Source organism: Nyctereutes procyonoides, unplaced genomic scaffold (assembly GCF_905146905.1).
Source record: "Nyctereutes procyonoides isolate TBG_1078 unplaced genomic scaffold, NYPRO_anot_genome, whole genome shotgun sequence".
NCBI lineage: Eukaryota > Metazoa > Chordata > Mammalia > Carnivora > Canidae > Nyctereutes > Nyctereutes procyonoides.
The window spans coordinates 39090993-39111742 of record NW_026575120.1 but is presented as its reverse complement, the minus strand read 5'-3'; the positions used below and the strand labels follow the sequence as shown (position 1 = coordinate 39111742).

At 39.1% G+C, this 20750-nt stretch overlaps 1 protein-coding gene across 1 annotated transcript in view; it reads right to left on the bottom strand.

The window, feature by feature from the left end:
* CNTNAP2 (contactin associated protein 2) overlaps positions 1 to 20750 on the bottom strand; it is a 1382004-nt gene that overhangs the window by 813419 nt on the left and 547835 nt on the right. The window contains exon 10 of the mRNA XM_055334793.1: positions 20169 to 20340. Within this exon, the coding sequence (XP_055190768.1) occupies positions 20169 to 20340 (172 nt within the window). The remainder of the gene's footprint in view (positions 1 to 20168; positions 20341 to 20750) is intronic.

Genomic DNA, 20750 nt, shown 5'->3' with positions numbered 1-20750 from the left:
CAAGTGATACTGAAAAAGTCTGTTTGCCAGTCAATTGTTTGAAATTCAGGTATCTTTTGCCCTTTTGGTGTAAAAACATGATGCTGATGGACTTGATTCCCAGGCCAACTCACAAAGCTTAATTACAGCCACTGCTTCTAATTTTTTGACTATTGTAACCATAGGGAAAATCATTTATAATTTTATACTAGGGTTATAGGAAAACGTTTCCCCACTCCACTCGGTGACGGCCCCCAAAATAACAAACTGTGCCAGATGGACAAAAGGAGATATTCTTGGAAACATCTGACTTTACTAGCTCACTGCATATCTATGTCTATTTAAGAAAAGTTATATTCCAGTTCATATGTTCTGAATTGTAGAATAAAGGTCAATTAAGTGAGAACCAGAACTTTCTCGGTGCTATTAACATAGATAGATGAGTCTTTAATCAAGTATTCATATACCAGAAACCTCTTGTTCAGTAAAAGATGTGCTTTCTTCTCCTTTTACCAAGGAAAAGCATCAGAAATCAAAATTTCTGATTTCCCACCAATGAAACTTTCATTGTGAAAATCATCAGGATATGGTTTTGAAGGAATATTATTAGTTTCAGAAAATAAATAAATATCATTGAATTATGCTTTCCTCCACTTTGTGAAACTGTGGGCATCAGCATGTAATTATTACGCAGTATAAGTGATTTTTATGGAACAAAGGAAAGAAACTACCTAGAGCAACATGAATTAACTCTTATTTCACTATGTTGCTAATTGACTTCCTTTATTCATCAAACTGGCTTGATAGCAAACATTTCATAATATTTGCATTAACTTTTGTGCAAACTTTAAATGGCACCCTTAAAAAAAATCTTTCCCCAGATTTTAATTAATCTTGAATATTTAATATACTTTTGCATAACTTAAGCGAAGGCTTATCTTTTTTTCTTGCCTCGGGCTCCTTGAACTTTAATTAGTATGCATCATATCTTACAAATTTTGGCGTTGCTTTTAAGGAGCAATAATTTTGATCCATTTAAACTCACCATCAACAGATATGGGTTCCATATAATAATAATTACACTGCAAAAGGAAAGAATAAAAATGAGAAAAGAAAGAGAAGTTTTCAGAAATTCAGCTTTTTGTTTGCAGGTGTTCTCTAAGATGTCAGAGATGAGTTATAGTAGTTCTAAGTATTTCTATATTATTTCTGTGATCCATATCAGTTATTCAGGTGAAATAGTAAAAAAAGCAAGGATTATAATTAATACAGATTATAAAATTATATCTTATTCAAATGCTCCAATACCTGTCCTGCTGGTCCTCCCTCAGAAGGAAAATTGATACGGGTCTTTTGAGAGGGGACAGCAGCTCTTCTTCTGTGAGAAAAGAAGGGCAGGGCAGGGCCCCTGACTCAGAAGCAGCTAAACCACAGATTTAAGACGAGAGCCTTGAGAAAAAAGATACATTGAGCCAACACGCTTCCTTTCTAGCATTTGAAGTAAGAACCTAAAGAACAACTGGGCAGCTAATAATAAGAGCTGAGTAGGGGGCACTGTGAAAAATGAAGATGTATTAGTTTGGATGGATTCAACTGTAAATAATGGAAAAGACAATAGAATCTGCCTTCACAAAAACGGAAATGTACTGGCTCAAATAAGGGATAGGTATAGAGGTGAGTGTAGATTTGATCAAGTAACTTAACAAAGTCACCAAGATTCTATCTTTGCAAGGGTTCTCCACTTTGTCTCTGGCCTAAGGCTGCCAGGTGTCTCATGACCCCAGATGGCTTTCCAGGATGGCTGGCCTCAATCACATGCATCTGCTGAAAGGTCTCTGAGGCCAAGGTGGTAACTGAAGACAGATTAGCTTCTCTGAATCCAAACAGAAACTAGAGGTTGTTGAAAAGGGACAGCTTGGGGGTTGCCCACAGGAAACTGGTTGCTGAGAAGGCAAGCCTTGCATACCCATCACAGAATCTGAGAGAACAAAAACTATATAAGCAAAGCCGTCCTCTTGGTTTGGCAGTTAAAGGGGAGAAATGAGTGCATTATAGCTCTCATATGTTAAGACAGAGTGTCTGGGTGAAGACCAATGAATTTGTGCCTTTAAAGCTGTCTCAAATCAAGAGCTTCTGCTCACTTCAGTCTCAGTGAGCTCTGCACCTGTTGAGTAAGGTGATCATGAATCTTGGCTTATTTAGCGTAGGACCAGTTCACACCTGTTGTATTCCTTTGATTCTGGAAAGTGGCACAGTTTCCTGGAAGATTATGTGGTCATCCACTGTTATGACACCTACTTTTGAGTTTCTATATACTTTTCCCTAATTGTTTCATGTATAGCTTTATGACTAATTATCTCTATTTGGACTAGTTTGAGTTGGTCTCTGTAGAAGATATTTCTAGCAGGAGGGAGTTCCAAGCTAAGTGGGAAGCAGGGTAGTGCCTTCTACTAAGGAGAACTGAGGTGGAAGAGTGAGGGTGAGGGTCCTGCAAGCAGGGTCATGGAGAGTACTCTGTGTGACCGAGGGGGAATCTGGAATATTGTATTCTGGTGAAAAGTGACAGAGCATGGAGTTTCCATGCCCATCTTGGGTTCTATCTCCATCAATTTTGAGCTAGAGATTTACATTTCTCTATAAATTCACTAGAGTCTCCCCCCCCACTTTATTTATAATCTAGAACCCTGATTTGTACAGTTTCTTATAATGAGTGGTCGAAATGAAGACATAGTTGTTATAGAGAACAAGCATCTAGGAAATGAGTCAGTCAACAAGTATGGAGAAACTATACATTTAGATATTGTTATATGTTTTGTATCCTTTCCACATGTAGAGACCTACAGTGACTTGCTGAAAAACAGCTTTCTGTTTTCCTTTCTAATAGTAACATAAGTCATAGCACTCTGGAGACAACAGGTGATTCAGGGGAGAAACTGAAGTACTTCATTTTTGACTAGTTGCTACAGTCTTCCCAGCACCAAGCCAGACAACTTCACATATTATCATTTCTATATCATCTGCTTTGGTTTATCTTCCCTGGAAATGATAAAGAAAACATGCTTCTTCCTTCTCTTACCAGCCACACCACTTCAAAGGCCCACCTCACCAGCGTCCCCTTCCTACCACCGGAGCTGCACATTCCACACACCTGGGAGCTAAGATGCAGAGCCCACAGCTCTGGTGTACTCAAGATGTGGCTTGTGGACCAGCAGCACCAACAACACCTTAGAACTTGTGAAAAATGTAGAAACTCTGTCTTCACTGCAGACCCACTGAATAGAATCCAGATGATTCACAGGCACACGATAGATTGAGAAGTGCCTCACTAATACATGTGCTCTCTAAAAAAGGAGCAATTGATTGCTTTCCTCCTATGCCTTCTCTCCGCCCCATGTTCACTTGCCCATGAGTCTGCGTCTCCAGCACACCCCTCCATCACTCACCCCTTTACTGAAAGCACTCCTCGTGGCACAGCTATGTATCTTTTAGACTCTAATTTTTATACTCATCTGTTTGAGCCATGCTATGGTATTCTCAGCTACTCTCGGCAGTGTTTTCTTTTCTTTTTATTATTATTTTTTTTTATTTATTTATGATAGTCACAGAGAGAGAGAGAGAGAGAGAGGGGCAGAGACACAGGCAGAGGGAGAAGCAGGCTCCATGCACCGGGAGCCCGACGTGGGACTCGATCCCGGGTCTCCAGGATCACGCCCTGGGCCAAAGGCAGGCACCAAACCGCTGCGCCACCCAGGGATCCCCTCGGCAGCGTTTTCATATGGAACTGCTGTGTTGGAACAAACTCCTCACCTTGCCTGTTCTCCTCCAGCACTTTTGTACACTCAGAACTACAAAATCCAGTTTCTCTATGCATTCCAAGCATTCTCCAGGAAACTTACGAGACCATTTTCCTTTTCTATCCAACTTACTGAGCAAAGAGAAGAATTTAAAACGTTTTTAAATTCTGAATGATTATTTAAAAGTACTTTCTGTAAACACCTTTCTGATGTACCCACTTCTAGGATTTTCTGACCACTGATTCAGATAAGATGGGTGGGGAAGAAAAAAAAAACAGAAACATTCAAAGAATAAATGAGTCTAAGTGAGTCTTCCTTCCAATGGGTAAAATCTGATGACTCACTTCTTCTGGAATGTATACAGTTAAAAACAATCACATGCACACATTCTAGAAGTTAGTGGCTTCTGTGGACTATGGACTAAAACACACATTCTTACAATTTTTTTAAGCATTCTGAGAATATGTGGCACCTTCCACTTCAGCCATATCACATACCTTGGTTTAAACTGTCCATTTAAAAAAAATAAATAAGCTCTTCATTTTTCCAAGATAGCCTTTCACCTTATCATCTGATGCTTGCTTTTCTGTCTTTGAACGGCCAGTTTTAATCCCATTTCTTCCATAATACATGGCTGAATTCCTTCATCTGAAATTATCCTTTTCCTTCTTTGTACTTTCAAAACCTTCTTGTCAGTGTAGTACTATCATATTCATTTACTGATTCTATCAAAAATATGTGTTTGGGGACACCTGGGTGGCTCAGCAGTTGAGTGTCTGCCTTTGGCTCAGAGCATGATCCCAGGATCTAGGATCAAATCCTACATTGGGCTCCTTGAGGAGAGCCTGCTTCTTCCTCCACCTATGTCTCTCCCTTTCTCTCTCTCTCTCTCTCTGTGTCTCTCATGAATAAATAAATAAATAAATCTTTTAAAAATATATGTGTTTAGAGCATATCCCCTGTCAGGCACTGTGTTAGGCACTGCAGTCACAATGGGGAGCATGCTCAGGTCTGTTTCCCATTCTTACAAAGTTTAAAATCTAGAAGAGGAGGTAAAAATGTAATGATAGTCTTGAATGTGTGATTTTAGAAGTTTAAAAGAACCTGACCCAGTTTTTGAGGGCCTGGGATGGCCTCTCTGGGGAGGTTATCTTTTAATTGATCAGATGGAGAGGAAGGTAAAGGAGAAGTGATGAATGGTGAGACTGGAGCAACTCCAGATCCAGGGCATAGCACAGGCATGGCCACTGAGAGGATGCTCCAGGCCCCGACTGAAGCAGAGTGGCTAGAGGGTGTGGAGGATGGTGTTAATATGGAGTTGCAGAAGGAGGCAAGGGCCAGACCGGAAGAGCTGAGATACTACTTTTAAAGATCCGGGTCTCTTCCCTAAGTACAACACACAGTTACTGATGAATTTCAAGTAGGAGAAATTCACACAATCAGGGCAAAAACTAGCATATATACCTGCCTCTGTCATTCCATTACAAAATCCTTAAAGACAATGGCTGTATCTCATTCAACCTTGAATACCCCAGAATGTCTACTGACTAAGGCTGAAGCCTCATAAATATATTGATTTTTGAATAGTTGGAAGAAAAATACAAAATATATAACTCCAATACATTATACAACTGTTGCCTCTTAGTGCAGCCTTCAGCCCAGCACCTGATCCTGGAGACCCAGGATCGAATCCCACATCGGGCTCCCTGCGTGGAGCCTGCTTCTCCCTCTGCCTGTGTCTCTGCCTCTCTCTCTCTGTGTGTCTCTCATGAATAAATAAATAAAATCTTAAAAAAAAAAACAACAACAACAACTGCTGCCTTAATTTTTTTTCCTGGAAGCATACTTTAATTTTTTTTTGAGATATCAACTGCTATTTGTTTATCTCAAAAGAATTTGTCCTCTTCCACCTCAATAACACACCCCCAAGTTTTAGTAGGCACAGACTACCCAGAATGAGACTGGATTTCCTATTCTATCTTGTAACTCACTGTAGTCAGGACTGAATCTGGCTGATGAGATGAAAGCGGAAGTGTTGCATGGAACTTCTGAGAAGCTATATTAAAAGGGGAAGTGGGCCCTCTTACTTTCTTCATGAAAAGCAGATGAAATACCTGGAATTCTAGCAGCCATTTTATGACCAGGAGAGTGGAAATCACGAGCTAAGGAAATTGGAGCAAAATGTTAGAGTTTGGATCTTTATTTTTGAGAGTCACCATACAAGCTTGGATTGTCTATTATCAGACATCTTACATGTAAAATAAGAAATTTAGGATTTGTCTGAAAAAACTATAATTGGATCTCTGTTCCTAGAACCTGAAAGCAATTTCTATGGATACTCAACTGTTTACTCCACAGATGTTGATTTATACACATTTGAATGAATGACAGATATTTTGGCGGAAGGAAATTAATCTTTGAAACAAGAAGTTCTAACTTGTGCTCAACTAAAATATTGTCTACTTAATTTAGGCCTCTTTTTTATTGAAAACTTTTTATTTTATTTTTAATGAATAGGGAATTAATATTCAGGAGAAAACCAACACATCTGGCTTCTAAGTCTGTAAAGATTTTCTCTGGAGATGGTATTGCAAGTAGATTTAGGGCTTAAGGAAACTTCAAACTAATTAAAAGGGACTGCGAATTTCAGAATGATGCCAGTTTCACAGACCTTCTGGGAATCTCCATTGTCTCTGAAATAAAATAATTCTAAAGGACAACTTATTGAGTCTTATCAAAAGTTGCATGAATCTTTAAAGTCACCTTTGGAAAAGACTAGCACAGGAGCTGGAGAGCCCTTTTTGGCTGCAAAGCACCTAGAGATTCTAGATCAGCATTGTCCAAAAGAAATGCCAAGGGAAGCACATGTCACATGTAATTTTAAATTTTATGATAACTGCATTTAAAAAGTAAAGAGAAAGAGGTAAAATTGATTTTAGTAATATACTTAATATAAAAACAAAAACAATTAAACTTATTGAGATATTTTATATTCCTTTATCTGTACTACATATTCATAACCTAGGGTGTATTTTACACAAACAGCACAGCTCAGATAGAAGCTTCCTCTATTTTAGTGCCCAGCACCCCCATTTGACTAGTGAATGCATACTGGACAGTACGGCTCTGGTCTCCACCACCTTCTTCTTTATTTCACCATGTCATAACCTGTGCTTTTTTTTTTAAGATTTTATTTATTTATTCATCACACACACACACACACACACACACACACACAGAGGTAGAGACTCAGGCAGAGGGAGAAGCAGGTTCCATGCAGGGAACCTGACGTGGGACTCAATCCCAGGACTCCAGGATCACATCCTGGGCTGAGGGCAGGTGCTAAACTGCTGAGCCACCCAGGGATCCCCACCTGTGCTTCTTTTAACTTCCTCTCTTTGACCTCCTTCAAACGCTCACTTGCTACTACTAAATCTCACCATTTTCTAGATCCCAGCAGAACCTTATTCTAACTGATATACTAAAAAAAAATAGTTAAGACACCGTTCAGAGACTTGTGAAGGTAATTTCGTCGGCCGTGCATGCCTTTTCTCTCTCTGAAACCAGTTTTTCTTTCCCACCAATACCTTCTTGACCTCCACATCTAATGAGCTTACTCCAAATCCTATAACACCCTGGATTTACTCTTTTCCATCTATTTGTATCACTACACCAATAGTTTAGGCTCTCACTACCTCTGCTCAGATCATCAGAGCAAATGTCAATAATGCAAAGTTTATTTCCCTGCAAGTCCTTCAATAGTTCCTGAATTGCCTAGAGGATAAATTAAAATTTTTCTAGTAGACCTTTTCCCAATATGTTCTCCCTAAATTTCTAGCCTCAGACCTTCACACTAAATTTCTAGCCTCCTACTAAGAACTGTCAATCTCTGGAACGTCCTACCGTAACTACTTGAGTTCCCTGCAAGTCTCTCTGTTCCTCACACCCACGGTCTTTTGTACGTGCTTCCCATCCAGCTGGAATGCCCTTCCTAGGTATCTGCAAACGGCTCCTGTGTGCAATCTCCTTCATCCTCATTGAAAACCCCAGGGCAGAATTATAGCTGCCATCCCTTGTGCATACTTTCTGTTTTTTTAAATAATTGTGTTTTTTTAATGCCTGTCTCTTACTAAAGAGACTAAATTTATGTCTTATCCATCAAAACTAACACTACCATTGACACATGGTAGGTAATCAATGAATGACTGTGGAATGAATGGGTAACTGAATGAATGAATGAATGAATGACCCCCTACGCAAACTTTCTGCTCTAGTTAGTCTAAATGGTCACTTCAGTGTTTCAGAAATAGATGACACGGTCATCTGTGTCTCTGCACTTCTGCACCTGCTTTCACGTGGCATGTTCTTTTCCTTTCTTTCTTGTCATGAGGCTACACTTCTTCTAAAGTCTGACACATTCTGCAAAGCCTCCTTCAGCCACCGTGGCCCCCCGCAGTCTTCCCCTGCAGTACCTTCCCTTAGAAACCTTTCTCTGCAGTGATCCAGAAGCGTGTGTTTCTTAATATAGCTCTTAATCAAATGTTATGAATGTTTCCTATTCCCCTGGCTAAATTCGTATATTCCGTGAGAAGAGATTCTATTCTGCATCTTTTGGTAGGCCAGTGGCAGTGCTCTGACCCACTCAGGAGATTAAGAAATGTCTCTTGAGTTAATGCACTAGAATAACCACGTGAAAGGAATGAAGGGCCTCTTGGTGCATGGTGTGTCTAGCCAACTTCAGAAATGTCACTCTTTACAATGTCAGAGGTTTTACGCCCCCTTTCATTTTTGAATGCTTAAACTTTCAAGAAAAAACAACAACAACAATTCACTTTGGTATCACATTGATTTGCCCATAGAGGGTCATCACAGGAGTATGTCCATAAAAGTAATTTGCATGTTGATGAAGTCATTTGGGGACCATGCCAAAGACCCCAAGATCAGGAGACCACTGGAGAAGTGGTTATTTATTTTTTTATTTTTATTTTTTATTTTTTGGACTAAAGTTTAAAGGCAGTACTTGGGGACGCCTGGGTGGCTCAGTGGTTGAGCATCTGCCTTTGGCTCAGGACATGATCCTGGGGTCCTGGGATCAAGTCCCACATTGGGCTCCCTGTTTGGAGCCAGCTTCTCCCTCTCCCTGTGTCTCTGCCTCTCTCTGTGTGTCTCTCATAAATTAATAAATAAAATCTTAAAGGAATAAAAAAAAATAAAGGCGGCACTTATTAAAGGCAAACAAAATTAACCCTATGAACAAATGATGATGTATGGCACTTAGAGTCTATCCTTATCACAATTTTAGGTAAATCCATGTAAACCAACCTATTTGCTAGTTAAGAAACCCTTTTAAGATATTGCATTTTATTTGTTAAAAATTATTACAGATTCACTCTTAAACCACAGTCCACACACACACACACACACACACACATACACACGCACACACATTCCCCACCTCTTCCAGCTGCATTCCTCCCTTGCTCATGTAACATTCTTTTTGATGTGAGCAGAATTTGGTAAACAAAATGAGATTCAGACTCTAATAAATTCCTCAATGAATTCATAGACACAGATGATGAAGAAGTATTTATCTCTAATACAGCAATGGGCGCCTTACAGAATTTTAGACAATGTTATCTAAAAAGCTAAGCTTGTTGCCCTTTTGAAACCAGTTTCAGGTAATGTGAATGCAACCACAGAAAGAGGAAGTACTTCTGTTCAATTAACAAGTCAAATAAAAATGATGGCGAGTCCCAAGTCTTAATAAAAGTGTTTTTTTTTTTTTTTTCTGGCATAGAAAAATCTATGACTCCTTTCTCCTTCCTCTCCAGTTATGGATCATTTAAATAGCAAAGGGAAAATTTCAAAGAAAATACCATTTTTAAACTCCTATAAAAAAATAGACAACAGTCTTTAATGTTTACTTCTGATTTATGTTTTAATGAAAGTAGAAAATGTCCCACACCAACATACTAGAAAGCAATGTGACTTCAGAGTTCTACCTCCCTTCCTTCCTTCCTCCCTCCCTCCTGCCCTTCCTCCCTCCTCTCTCCTGCCCTGCTCTGTCCTCCCTCCCTCCCTCCCTCCTCAAGTTCCTCCTGCACCTTCTCCTCCACTGCCCTTCTCCCCACTCTCTCCATTATTTGGAATGAAGAAAACAAATGAAAAAAGAAAAAGTGAATTCTAATCTCATTTTTTTTCAGATTAGAGAACAAAGTCTTAAATATATTGAGTTTAATAAAGAAAGACATCATTACCAGAATACACACCTTAACAACTTTAACTTAACCCCCACCCCCACCCCCATCCTGTAAATTCAATGAGTCACTTGCCCAAGGGAATTGCTCTGGGCCCACTGATTGGAATTCCACAATTCCAACCCACCAGTCTTTCTGAAGACCCAGTTCTGTAAAGCATCACCTTCAACTTCTAGTTTTTATTCCTTTTTATTTTATTTTTTTATTTTATTTTATTTTATTTTATTATTTTTAGTTTTGATTTCTTAAAGTACAGGGAACACTGTAGAACCCATGAATCTTTGCAAATGTTTATAGTTGGCTTGTCCATGTCTACACTGAGGGTTTTGTTTGTTTTTAGCCACTTTCTAAGACCTTTTAATTTGGTTTTAATGGAAATTATTTCTTTTTGTCTCTATTCATTTGAAAACATGTTTCGTACTTAATTAGACCATGTTATTACAATAATAAGTATGACTTGCATTAACACAGTTGGGAATGAACAATGGACTCCCACACAACATGTGGGAAGGTACAACAGAGCAAAGATCGTAGCCTTAGCTACTAGCTCAAAGACTCTCCATCCACCAGGCTACAGGTATCACTCTCTGTCTTTTACAAAGAGAATAGGGAGTGTCTATCTGTGAAGTTTTTTACAGGGAGGGCAGCTGAATGAATTCTCAGAGATCAATAAAAATTTTGCAATACATCCAAGTAATTGACCAAAGCATTATCTTAAGAAGAAAATATTGTTAAGACAGATAAGAAACAAACAATCCAATCATGAAGTGGGCAAAAGACATGAAGAGAAATCTCACAGAGGAAGACATAGACATGCCAACATGCACATGAGAAAATGCTCTGCATCACTTGCCATCAGGGAAATACAGATCAAAACCACAATGAGATACCACCTCACACCAGTGAGAATGGGGAAAATTAACAAGGCAGGAAACCACAAATGTTGGAGAGGATGCAGAGAAAAGGGAACCCTCTTGCACTGTTGGTGGGAATGTGAGCTGGTGCAGCCACTCTGGAAAACTGTGTGGAGGTTCCTCAAAGAATTAAAAATAGACCTGCCCTACGACCCAGCAATTGCACTGCTGGGGATTTACCCCAAAGATTCAGATGCAATGAAACGCCGGGACACCTGCACCCCGATGTTTCTAGCAGCAATGTCCACAATAGCCAAACTGTGGAAGGAGCCTCGGTGTCCATCGGACAGATGAATGGATAAAGAAGATGTGGTTTATGTATACAATGGAATATTCCTCAGCCATTAGAAACGACAAATACCCACCATTTGCTTCAACGTGGATGGAACTGGAGGGTATTATGCTGAGTGAAGTAAGTCAATCGGAGAAGGACAAACAGTGTATGTTCTCGTTCATTTGGGGAATATGAATAATAGTGAAGGGGAATATAAGGGAAGGGAGAAGAAATGTGTGGGAGATATCAGAAAGGGAGACAGAACATAAAGACTTCTAACTCTGGGAAATGAACTAGGGGTGGTGGAAGGGGAGGAGGGCGGGGGGTGGGGGTGAATGGGTGACAGGCACGGAGGGGGACACTTGACGGGATGAGCACTGGGTGTTATTCTGTATGTTGGTAAATTGAACACCAATAAAAATTAATTTATAAAAAATAAAAAAGACAGATATTTTAAATACATATTTTCTAATTATTTGTTTTTGTTTTTATTTTTTGGCTTATCTAATATCAAAAGCCAAAAAACTAAAAAAAAAAACCAAAATGTAATAACTCATTTCAATCTGTCTAGAGTTTAATTAACTATATGTTAGAATTATTTCTCTTTTTGGGGCTTCTGGGTGGCTCTGTCCGTTAAGGGCCTGCTTCGGCTTAGGTCATGATCCCAGGGTTCTGGGATTGAGCCCCACGTGTTTCTCTCTCTTCCTCTGCCCCTCCCTCTGCTTGTGATCATGCTGTCTCCCTCTCTCTCAAATAAATAAAATCTTTAAGAAAATTATTTCTTTTTTTCCTCCTTGCTTATCTTCAAACACATAACTGTTTTCTGACATTACTTTTATGCACTAGGCCTTCCCTGGGATTTAAATGTCAAAGCACAGCTATATGCCACGCCAAAAGCAAATATAGTTTCTTTTGTCCTAATGCATGCATTACATCAAAAAAGAATAAGGCTGCTGTTGAATCTTAAAATGGTTAATTCAACTTTTTTCTTCTCCCTTTTCTCCTAGGAGAGTTATCTCCTCTGGCATTTCACTACTGTACTTCTTCTTCTTCTTTTTTTTTAAATAAGTATTGTCACCCTCATACGCTATTTGTACTTAAAAATAAAACCACTTTGAAACCACTTCAGAGAGGCAACTGACTCGCACGTGGGTTCACCTGGATATGTGACACTTTCGGGTCACTGAACTTGTGTTTTTGTGTTAGACAGAATACTATGGCTTAAATGTTTAAGTACAAACAGGAATATAAAATCAGTGAAGTCCAAGATAGAGAACAAAGGGAGATAAGGTAAAGAGAAAGACATATCTATAATAAAGAATCACAATATGAACTGTCATCACAATACAATCTGTCATGTAGGAAAATAAAGCTTGTTTATGTAACTTGACTTTTTTCTGTTTATTTTGATCTGGTGATATGAGTTTAGGACCCTGAGTAACTCTTATCCTAAGGGTGTTTCCCCCCAAAGGAAATCCAGCTTCACACTTGAAAAATTGCTTATTGGCTCCAGTTCTCCCCAAATGAGTCCCAGCCAATCTGCTCTTTGCCCCTTTGGAGTTTGATGAGATCGGTCACAGCGTTGTCAAAATTCAACAAGGCACAATGTTTTGAATAATGTGTAGTTTACCTGAGAGGCTTTTGGTCTCCTTTACCCCTTTTGCAGAATTACCATGAAGTAACTGTGAGATATTCCCAGAAACGTGGAGTTGTAGCAATAAGAACCTAATGGTAAAAGATAAAATCTCTCCTAATGTAAAAGAAGTTACAGGCACAGCTTGACACCAGCCTAACTGAGGACATAAACATTTTTTAAGAAACAACAGAAGGGGATGGTCAGCCTACAAATGTATGAAAAGGTGTTAGAGCTGAGGCTGGCAGTTTGTGGTTAGCGAGAACCAAGTGAAAGAGAAAGAACATCTGGCATAAATGTCACTACAGAAACATCCATGTTTGTGAGACAGGCCTTCCCTTTCTGATGGTGGAAATAATTTTTAGGTATTTCAATTCAAAGTTTTGGTTTTGTTTATTCTCCATGAAATTTTTCTTGCACTATGGCTGTTGACTCAGAAGGTCAATGAAACTGTCACACTGGGTGGGGGCTGGGAGCATGTACCTCTGGCCTTTGGGCCGAACAAGTTAGTTGTCATCTGGATTCAATTTCGGCAAGATCGTCTAAAACCAAGAGGCTTTTGGTTTGAAAGAGCTAGGCCACTGAAAGCAAAAAAAAAAAAGAGGTGTACCCAAAGTATTAAGACAAAGTTCTGATCAGTGACCCTCCCCTACCACCTCAGCATTCGTCTCAGGAGGGATGTGATGTGATGTGATCTTTAGTAGGTATTTGTTGACTGAATGGATCTCAAGAGACTTAGACATTCTATGACAGTGGTAGTTTGTGCCCTGCTTTCTGCCTTTGGGAATCTGATTTATAGAGGCCTTGTGTCAGCCTGCGGTGGGTGCTGTAGAGTAGATGTGGAAGCATGACAAACTAAGGCAGAGGGGGGCCTAGTGTAGCTGTTCCCACCAAACACCCACCCACACAGGCCATCATTCATTTCAGCTTGTATGCAGTTTACAAGAGATCAAGAAATCATGGCATATCCCTATGGGGTCTGTTAATATGTTTAGATGACTGGCAGGCCAGGAAAAAGGAATCTGGAGAAGGAGGGCAGAGGGTGCCACATCTTGAGTGGCCAACCATCCTGGCTTTACCCAGAGCTGAGGGGTTGCTTCTGGCCCTTGATTCTTGATGTTAAATGCAACAGTCCCAGACAAACTGGGAAGGGCTATCATGTCACACAGGATCTCAAATTCTGAGCTCAGTAGTACCCAAGGCATCATTGCATGGCCCGCAGAAATGGCTGCCAGAGCAGTGGGCAGCTGGGACAGAGGCCTCAGGGGGCTGGAGGCCCACAGGGGAGCCCATAAGGAACTTGAGTAGAGCGTGTGGAACAGACCCCATGACAAGTAAGTTGTCTGATCCTGAACCAAGACTCATGCTGGAGGGTCAAGGCCACTCAAAATGGGATAGTAGCCCAAAAAGGGAGTTTGACTTTGGACTAAGTTTGAATCCCTTATCGACTGGTTATTATAAATGCATATAATACATAATACATATACAAAGTTATTAGGGTTTCCAAATGTATGTGCTCAAATAGTTGTTTTTCTGCCACTGTGTAGAAATGAGAGCTAATGAGCAAATGAAGATCCATTTTAGAAGATAAAGAATGTTCCATGTGTTCTTCAACTAAGTTAGGGCTGTAAATTTTAAACTTGCTTTTATAGAAACTCACAATCTCCTTCTGAACTGATAGTATGATTGTACTTATTTGCTCTTCGTCTTTCCAACACAGTCAGCTTAGTTTTGTGACAGACACTATGTCTATCCATATATATCCAATCCATATATATATATATTTTTTTCTTCCAAGGAAAAAAAATCAAACTGGGTAAATGTTCTTGAAAAGAAAGCACTCAACTAAAAAATAAAAACTGGGTCTGTGATTATGCGCTTCCATCCAAAAATATAATGAAGACTTAATTACTAACTCAACAACAGGATCTGGTCTATTCAGTTTTTCAAGGGGTAATTTCGTAGGCTGTGGCTAAGTTGGGATATTTACTCTTCCTTTTCCCTTCTCTGTGCTACCCAGAATGTTTACTGGTTTTGTTTCTTACTATATTTACAAGGGAGGTTACGGAAAAGGTAAAGAAGATTCTAATTCTAATGAACTACTTTTTACTAGTTTTTCTACCAGCTGCTGCTTCTAACAGGATGAATGTGCTTTGGTCTCTAAATGGCCATTTGGTACCCAAACTTCAATCTCTGGGGGATGTCACTGGCATGCAGCTTAATATATTCCTAAAATAAATTTACCATCTTCTCCTTCAAAAGCATTTTCATACTTGGAAATACGGTGTTCCTCTGTGTTCTGGTTAAAAAGAAAAAAAAAATGCACTGGTTGAGTCAAGAAGTGGAGGATGGGGAAAGGGCAGATGCTTTTGGCTCCAACAAAGATAAAACTTGACTCACAGTGACTTAAACAGAAAATGCTTCTCTTCCCTTTAAAAAAGGAGTGGTTGTTGACTCTGGCTCATTTGAGTTCTTGCTCATACAGCTCCACGCATCTGAGCAAGGGCAGTGGAGCAGGAGTGACATCTGTATCAAGAAACTAAAAGCTTCCTCAAGAATACCACAGCTGACTTCTGCTTACCTCCTAGTAGTGAGATGAGATGTGTCACATCATCATTCTTGATGACGACCAAGAAAATACATCTCTCTGGAGCTAAGCTATAAGGGTGGACTTATGATTGATACAGAAATCACAACTAGGGGCACCTGGGTGGCTCAGTAGTTGAGCGTCTGCCTTCGGCTCAGGTCACGATCCTGGGATCTGGGGATTGAGTCCTGCATCAGGCTCTTCACAGGAAGCCTTCTTCTCCCTTTGCCTGTGTCTCTGCCCTTCTCTCTCTGTGTCCCTCATGAATAAATAAAAAAAATCTTTTAAAAAATCACAATTAACAAGATGGATTATATTATTAATATTACTCACAAAACAGGTAAATTTTGCCAGACCAGTCGTGAACACCACCTACTTAAACTCAAAATATTTTAATACCACTTCCTTCATCCTTTATGTCCTGGGTAAGAATCACAGACAAGTGAATCAAACAGTAACTCCACGTGGATTCACAAGTCTCACAGTCTGTAACTGCAACTCTCCTAAGTTTACAGATTATGACCAGTACCTGCCAGGATCCCCCGGTGCTCACTCCCAGTTCAACCCCACACAATTCCCCCTTTGTGATATCCTGTGGGAGGAAGTGACCAAACCTAACTGGGGGTATTTTATAAGCTTTTTTGTTCTTAAATGTTCACACCTACAAAGAAGTTAGAAGTGGACTGAGACTGGGAGTTGAGTGGACACCTGAAGACATTTGCTATGGGAAGCCCACAAAGCAAGGGCACCAGAAGCGGATTAGAGATGACAATCACCCAGGCGAAACAAAGAAGTTATCTGCTAGATATATATATATATATATATTTTTTTTTTTCATTTTCAGAGACTGTTCTAGCGACTGAAGGTTTGATGAAGGTCCTCCTCCCTAAGAGCAGGGTATCCTTCAAAGGGTAAAGCTACAGGCTTCCAATGTTGGAAGAGGATTTCTGCCCACTGCTCACCTTCTTCCCTTCCAGGTCTATAGCTATTTATGAAATATGGTTAAAGAAACCAGAGGCGCTCAACAGGCAAACATGGAGATTTCATCAGACACAGCATTTTATTGTGTAATCTCCAGATACACGCTTCTTACTAACATATATCCAACTGCTTTCCTGACACAGCCACTAGCAGACCTTTCAGTTCATGCCCAACACTGAATTCCTGATATTTTTCCTCAATCCTTGACCAATCTTCCCTACCATTAGTCTTCCCATTGGGAGATGGTGACTCCTTCCTTCCAGCTGCTTAAACTAAATAATTTGGGTGTATACTAAATAATACTCTAATGCTTAATCCATCAAGAAACTCCTATTGATTCTATTTTCTAAATATATTTAGAACTGACCGCATCTCACTACCCCTTATGTCAGCACCCTGGTCTTAGGCCATCAGCACCTCTCACCTGGAGGTGATAATAGGCTTCTTGCTTCTACCTTTCTTCCTGCCACAGCCAGAGTTATTCTTTTTTTTTTTTTTTGAGTTATCCTTTTAGACTGTAAGCTAGATCATGTCATTGCTCTACTCTGAAACCTGCAATGCCTCCTTAATTCCCTCAGAATAAAAGTCAAATCACTTAAATAACCTACAGATCTCCAGAACTTCTCTGGTCTCCTTGCCCCGGAACTCTATTCCTTGTCCTTCCAAATTTGCCACTCTGGCCCCATGCTGGTCCTAGATCATGCCAGGCTGCTTAATTGCATTGACTGTTTTCTCTGTATGCCTATTTTCTTGTCAACAGAATTGGCAAATTCTGTGACTTCTTTTAGGTCTTGAACCAATAACACCTTTTCAAGAAGGCTAACTCTGACCAACCCATTTAGAGTGCAACCCAACACCTCAACCTCCTGGAATGCCAGTGTTCCTTGATTTGCTCTACTTATTTTTTTTTCATAGCACTTAATTCTTCTAACTTACTATGATTTTTTACTTATTTATTACATGTGTTCTTCTTCTGCTTTCCGCAGAATGTGAGATTTACAAGTACAGGATCTTTGTATGCTTTGTTTAATGATGTATCCCAAGTGCCTAGAAGAGTATCTGGCATCATGGCTACATCAGAAAATACTACTGAATGACTAATTCTCTAGTTTGGCATGCTTGCTTTTTTCTTGGTTCACTGCTGTGCTCAGAAAACAAACAAGTAAGTAAAACAAGCCACATGTAAATCCACACACAAAGATGCAAGCTCAAATCATAGGGTATTCCAGTACAACACACAGCAAACCCTCTTACAATCATTCCCCCAAACTATTTCCCTAAGTTCTACTCATCAAATCATTGCAGCTGCTCCTATCATCGCCAAACATTTCATAAAAATTATGTCTGTGGTAGCTTTTCTATTTTTTGGCCCTATGTTCTCATTTATCCTTTTTTTTTTCAAAAATAGCACTCAAATCAATCAAGCTGAAATCTGAGAGTAGCAAAGTAAGAAAGAGCTAGCGTAGGCTTACTTAGGGAAAATTTAGATAGTTTGAAAATAAAATGGCAGATATCGGGCAATTGTAAAGTTTAAGTTAGTGAGAAGGAAAACATCAAACCAGAGATGGGCTGGGAATGTATCCTTACAGTTTTCTGGTGGGTCACTGTTATATGAGGACAAGCTAAAACCCCTACTCTCACATGGAAAAACACAGATTAAGGGGGAGTCATCAATGAGCTCCTCAATGGCTGGAATAAGATGAATACAGTCCCGAATCATATATACAAAAATACAACACTTCACAGAGTAAGATTTTGAACTGGAAACATTTTAGGTGAATAAAGAAATTTGCTCTTTCACATATTGGTAATTAATATACATAAGCTGTTGTCCTGATGATCATTTTGCAATACAAAAAATATAATTATCAATTCACTATGTTGTACACCTGAAGCTAATATGGTGTTATATGTCAATTATACACCAATTTAGGAAAAAATAAGTAGAGCAAGCAGAGCAAGTAGAGCAAGCAGAAAATAGACTTAAGAATCGTGTGACATGTCAGAGGTGACTACTTTCCCATAACTACTCTTCTGGGTTATCATTCTGGAGGATATAAAAGACATATTCTTTGTTCTGCCAGCTACAGGACACTTGGCAGTGTGGACAATGAGACTGATCCATTCTGGAAAAAAAATACTTTGTATATTCCTGTATCTGCCAAAAATTGAAATCTGTATTCCCTGTTCTTCATCTTTTCTTGCATTGTTCTTCTCCTCACAAATGATATTTGTCATTCTCTTCATTTACAAACATCCCATTCATTCTTTGGGGGCCAATTAAGTGCCTACTCTCTCCATGGAAGTATAACATTAAAGTCTCAATGTCTTACCCGTAGTTCTTTGCTAGCAAACAATTTAAATATAATGTCCAGGATACATGCTGTTCGAAGTGAAATAGCAACATCACCATAAAAATCTAGCCTGTTTACAAAAGCCGAATGAATTAACTTGGGTGTTGTTGACAGAAATTGTTGTATCATTAAAGCTACTGACATGGAAAATGGACAAGGTACTAAAATTACTCAATATGCTGTATACCTATTACTAAGAAGGAAAATCTTCCTGTATGGAAAACAATTAATAAAATTTTATAGAGAAATATCAAATATCAGAAATATAATCTTAAAACATTCATCTCTCAGTTTTTCTGATTATTGCTACCCCTTGCTTTAGGCAGATATAATACCTGTTGCATTACTGCTGGTTCAAAAATTAGGAAGATATTTCCATTAAAATTGTTCACTGTTTTGTTTAAATATAAATTGTTTAGGCCAACAGGATGAGTATTTACAAACATGTAATAGAAATGAGAACTATAAAAAAAAAAGAAATGAGAACTATGCTAGGTTATCAGGTCTTATTATAAACATATAAGGCTTTAAAAAAAGTCACATTCTATAGCCACTATTTGAACTGTCTTTTACCATTCACATGGATACAATTTTATTGAGATTATATAGAAGCAAACTAACTGCATTATAGATGATTTTATATATTTTTAAGATTTATTATATGTCTTTGAATGACTTTCCTAAGGATCTCCTCTTAAATGAAATATGGTGGTTAGAGACTGAAGGTCTACAACTTGTTGGGGGCAGACTGGGACTTCTGAAGCTTTCATCTTCCCAAATAGAAAATTAATACAATTATTCTTCAGGATAAGAAAGCCTTCTCATAAAAGATTTGAATACAGTTTAGAAAGTCACCTAAATTCACCAGGTTAGATTCAAAACAAAGTTAGCTATAGTTCATTTATGGATGAAATATCTCAAAAGGTTTTTTATGGTGGAATGAAAGGCACTTTTTAGAAGTATATCAAAGTTAGTGTAAGTAATGATGTCATAATACTTCATGTAAGAGTTGTATCTTTCTGCTCTGTGAAAAGTCAACTAAGTTTCTATAAAAAAAGTTCCTCCTTAGATTTGCAAAAATGAATACAGATTAGATTTTGCAATATTTCAGCATATATATTTTGTAAGCAGACTCAATTACATTAAATATTCTGCTTCAGTAAATTCCCATACTGCCTGCCAATATTTTTAAAAGTTTCTTTTCCTTCAGCCGAGGGCTCCAGAGGGGACAATATGCTGAGGATGAGTCGTGACCAAGACAAGGAGATAAGGGACATTTCTGCTTCTGAGTGTAGGAAGCAAAATGTAAAATAAACCGAGTTCCTTCATAACTCAGCCATTGCTTGCAAAATTACAAAGTGGGGACAATTTGAGGTCGGATGAACGACTGAGTACCTGTCAATGATGGCACACATGTCGATGCTGACATTTGCAAAACTGCCTGGCCTCCTCTGAGCCACTTCGTATAAATTCACCAGTTGGTCGTCCACTTGGATGAGCTGCATGCATCCTTGGAATGAAGGCTGTAGGACGGAGTGACTGGAGTTATTCATCTGGTTCAGAAAACCTGTAAGAGAGGAAGTGGAATGTTATATTCTATGTACGGTGTGCCCCACTAACATTCCTCCAGGTGGTTTCCCTCACCACAGTCATCCTGTCTCGTTGATCCTTGTTGACGTTGTACTCAATGTAAAAGAATGGAATCTTTTGAGAAAGCATATTATTTCAGGAGGAAGAAGGCAGGGCTGAACCCAGGCCAATGTTTGGGGGGCCACCATGACTCCTATCTTATCTGTGGCATTTTCTTTCTCACTTTGCACATCTCCCTGTTCCTCTGCTCTTAAAGACTCACTGCTACAGTTCCTCACCTGACTCTCTCTTCAGAGATTAAAACATAAAACTTCAGACCTATCCCAACTATCCCACCACCTTTCTTTTATGCCTTCAATATTTACTTCTATTTTCTTGGTTCCCTAC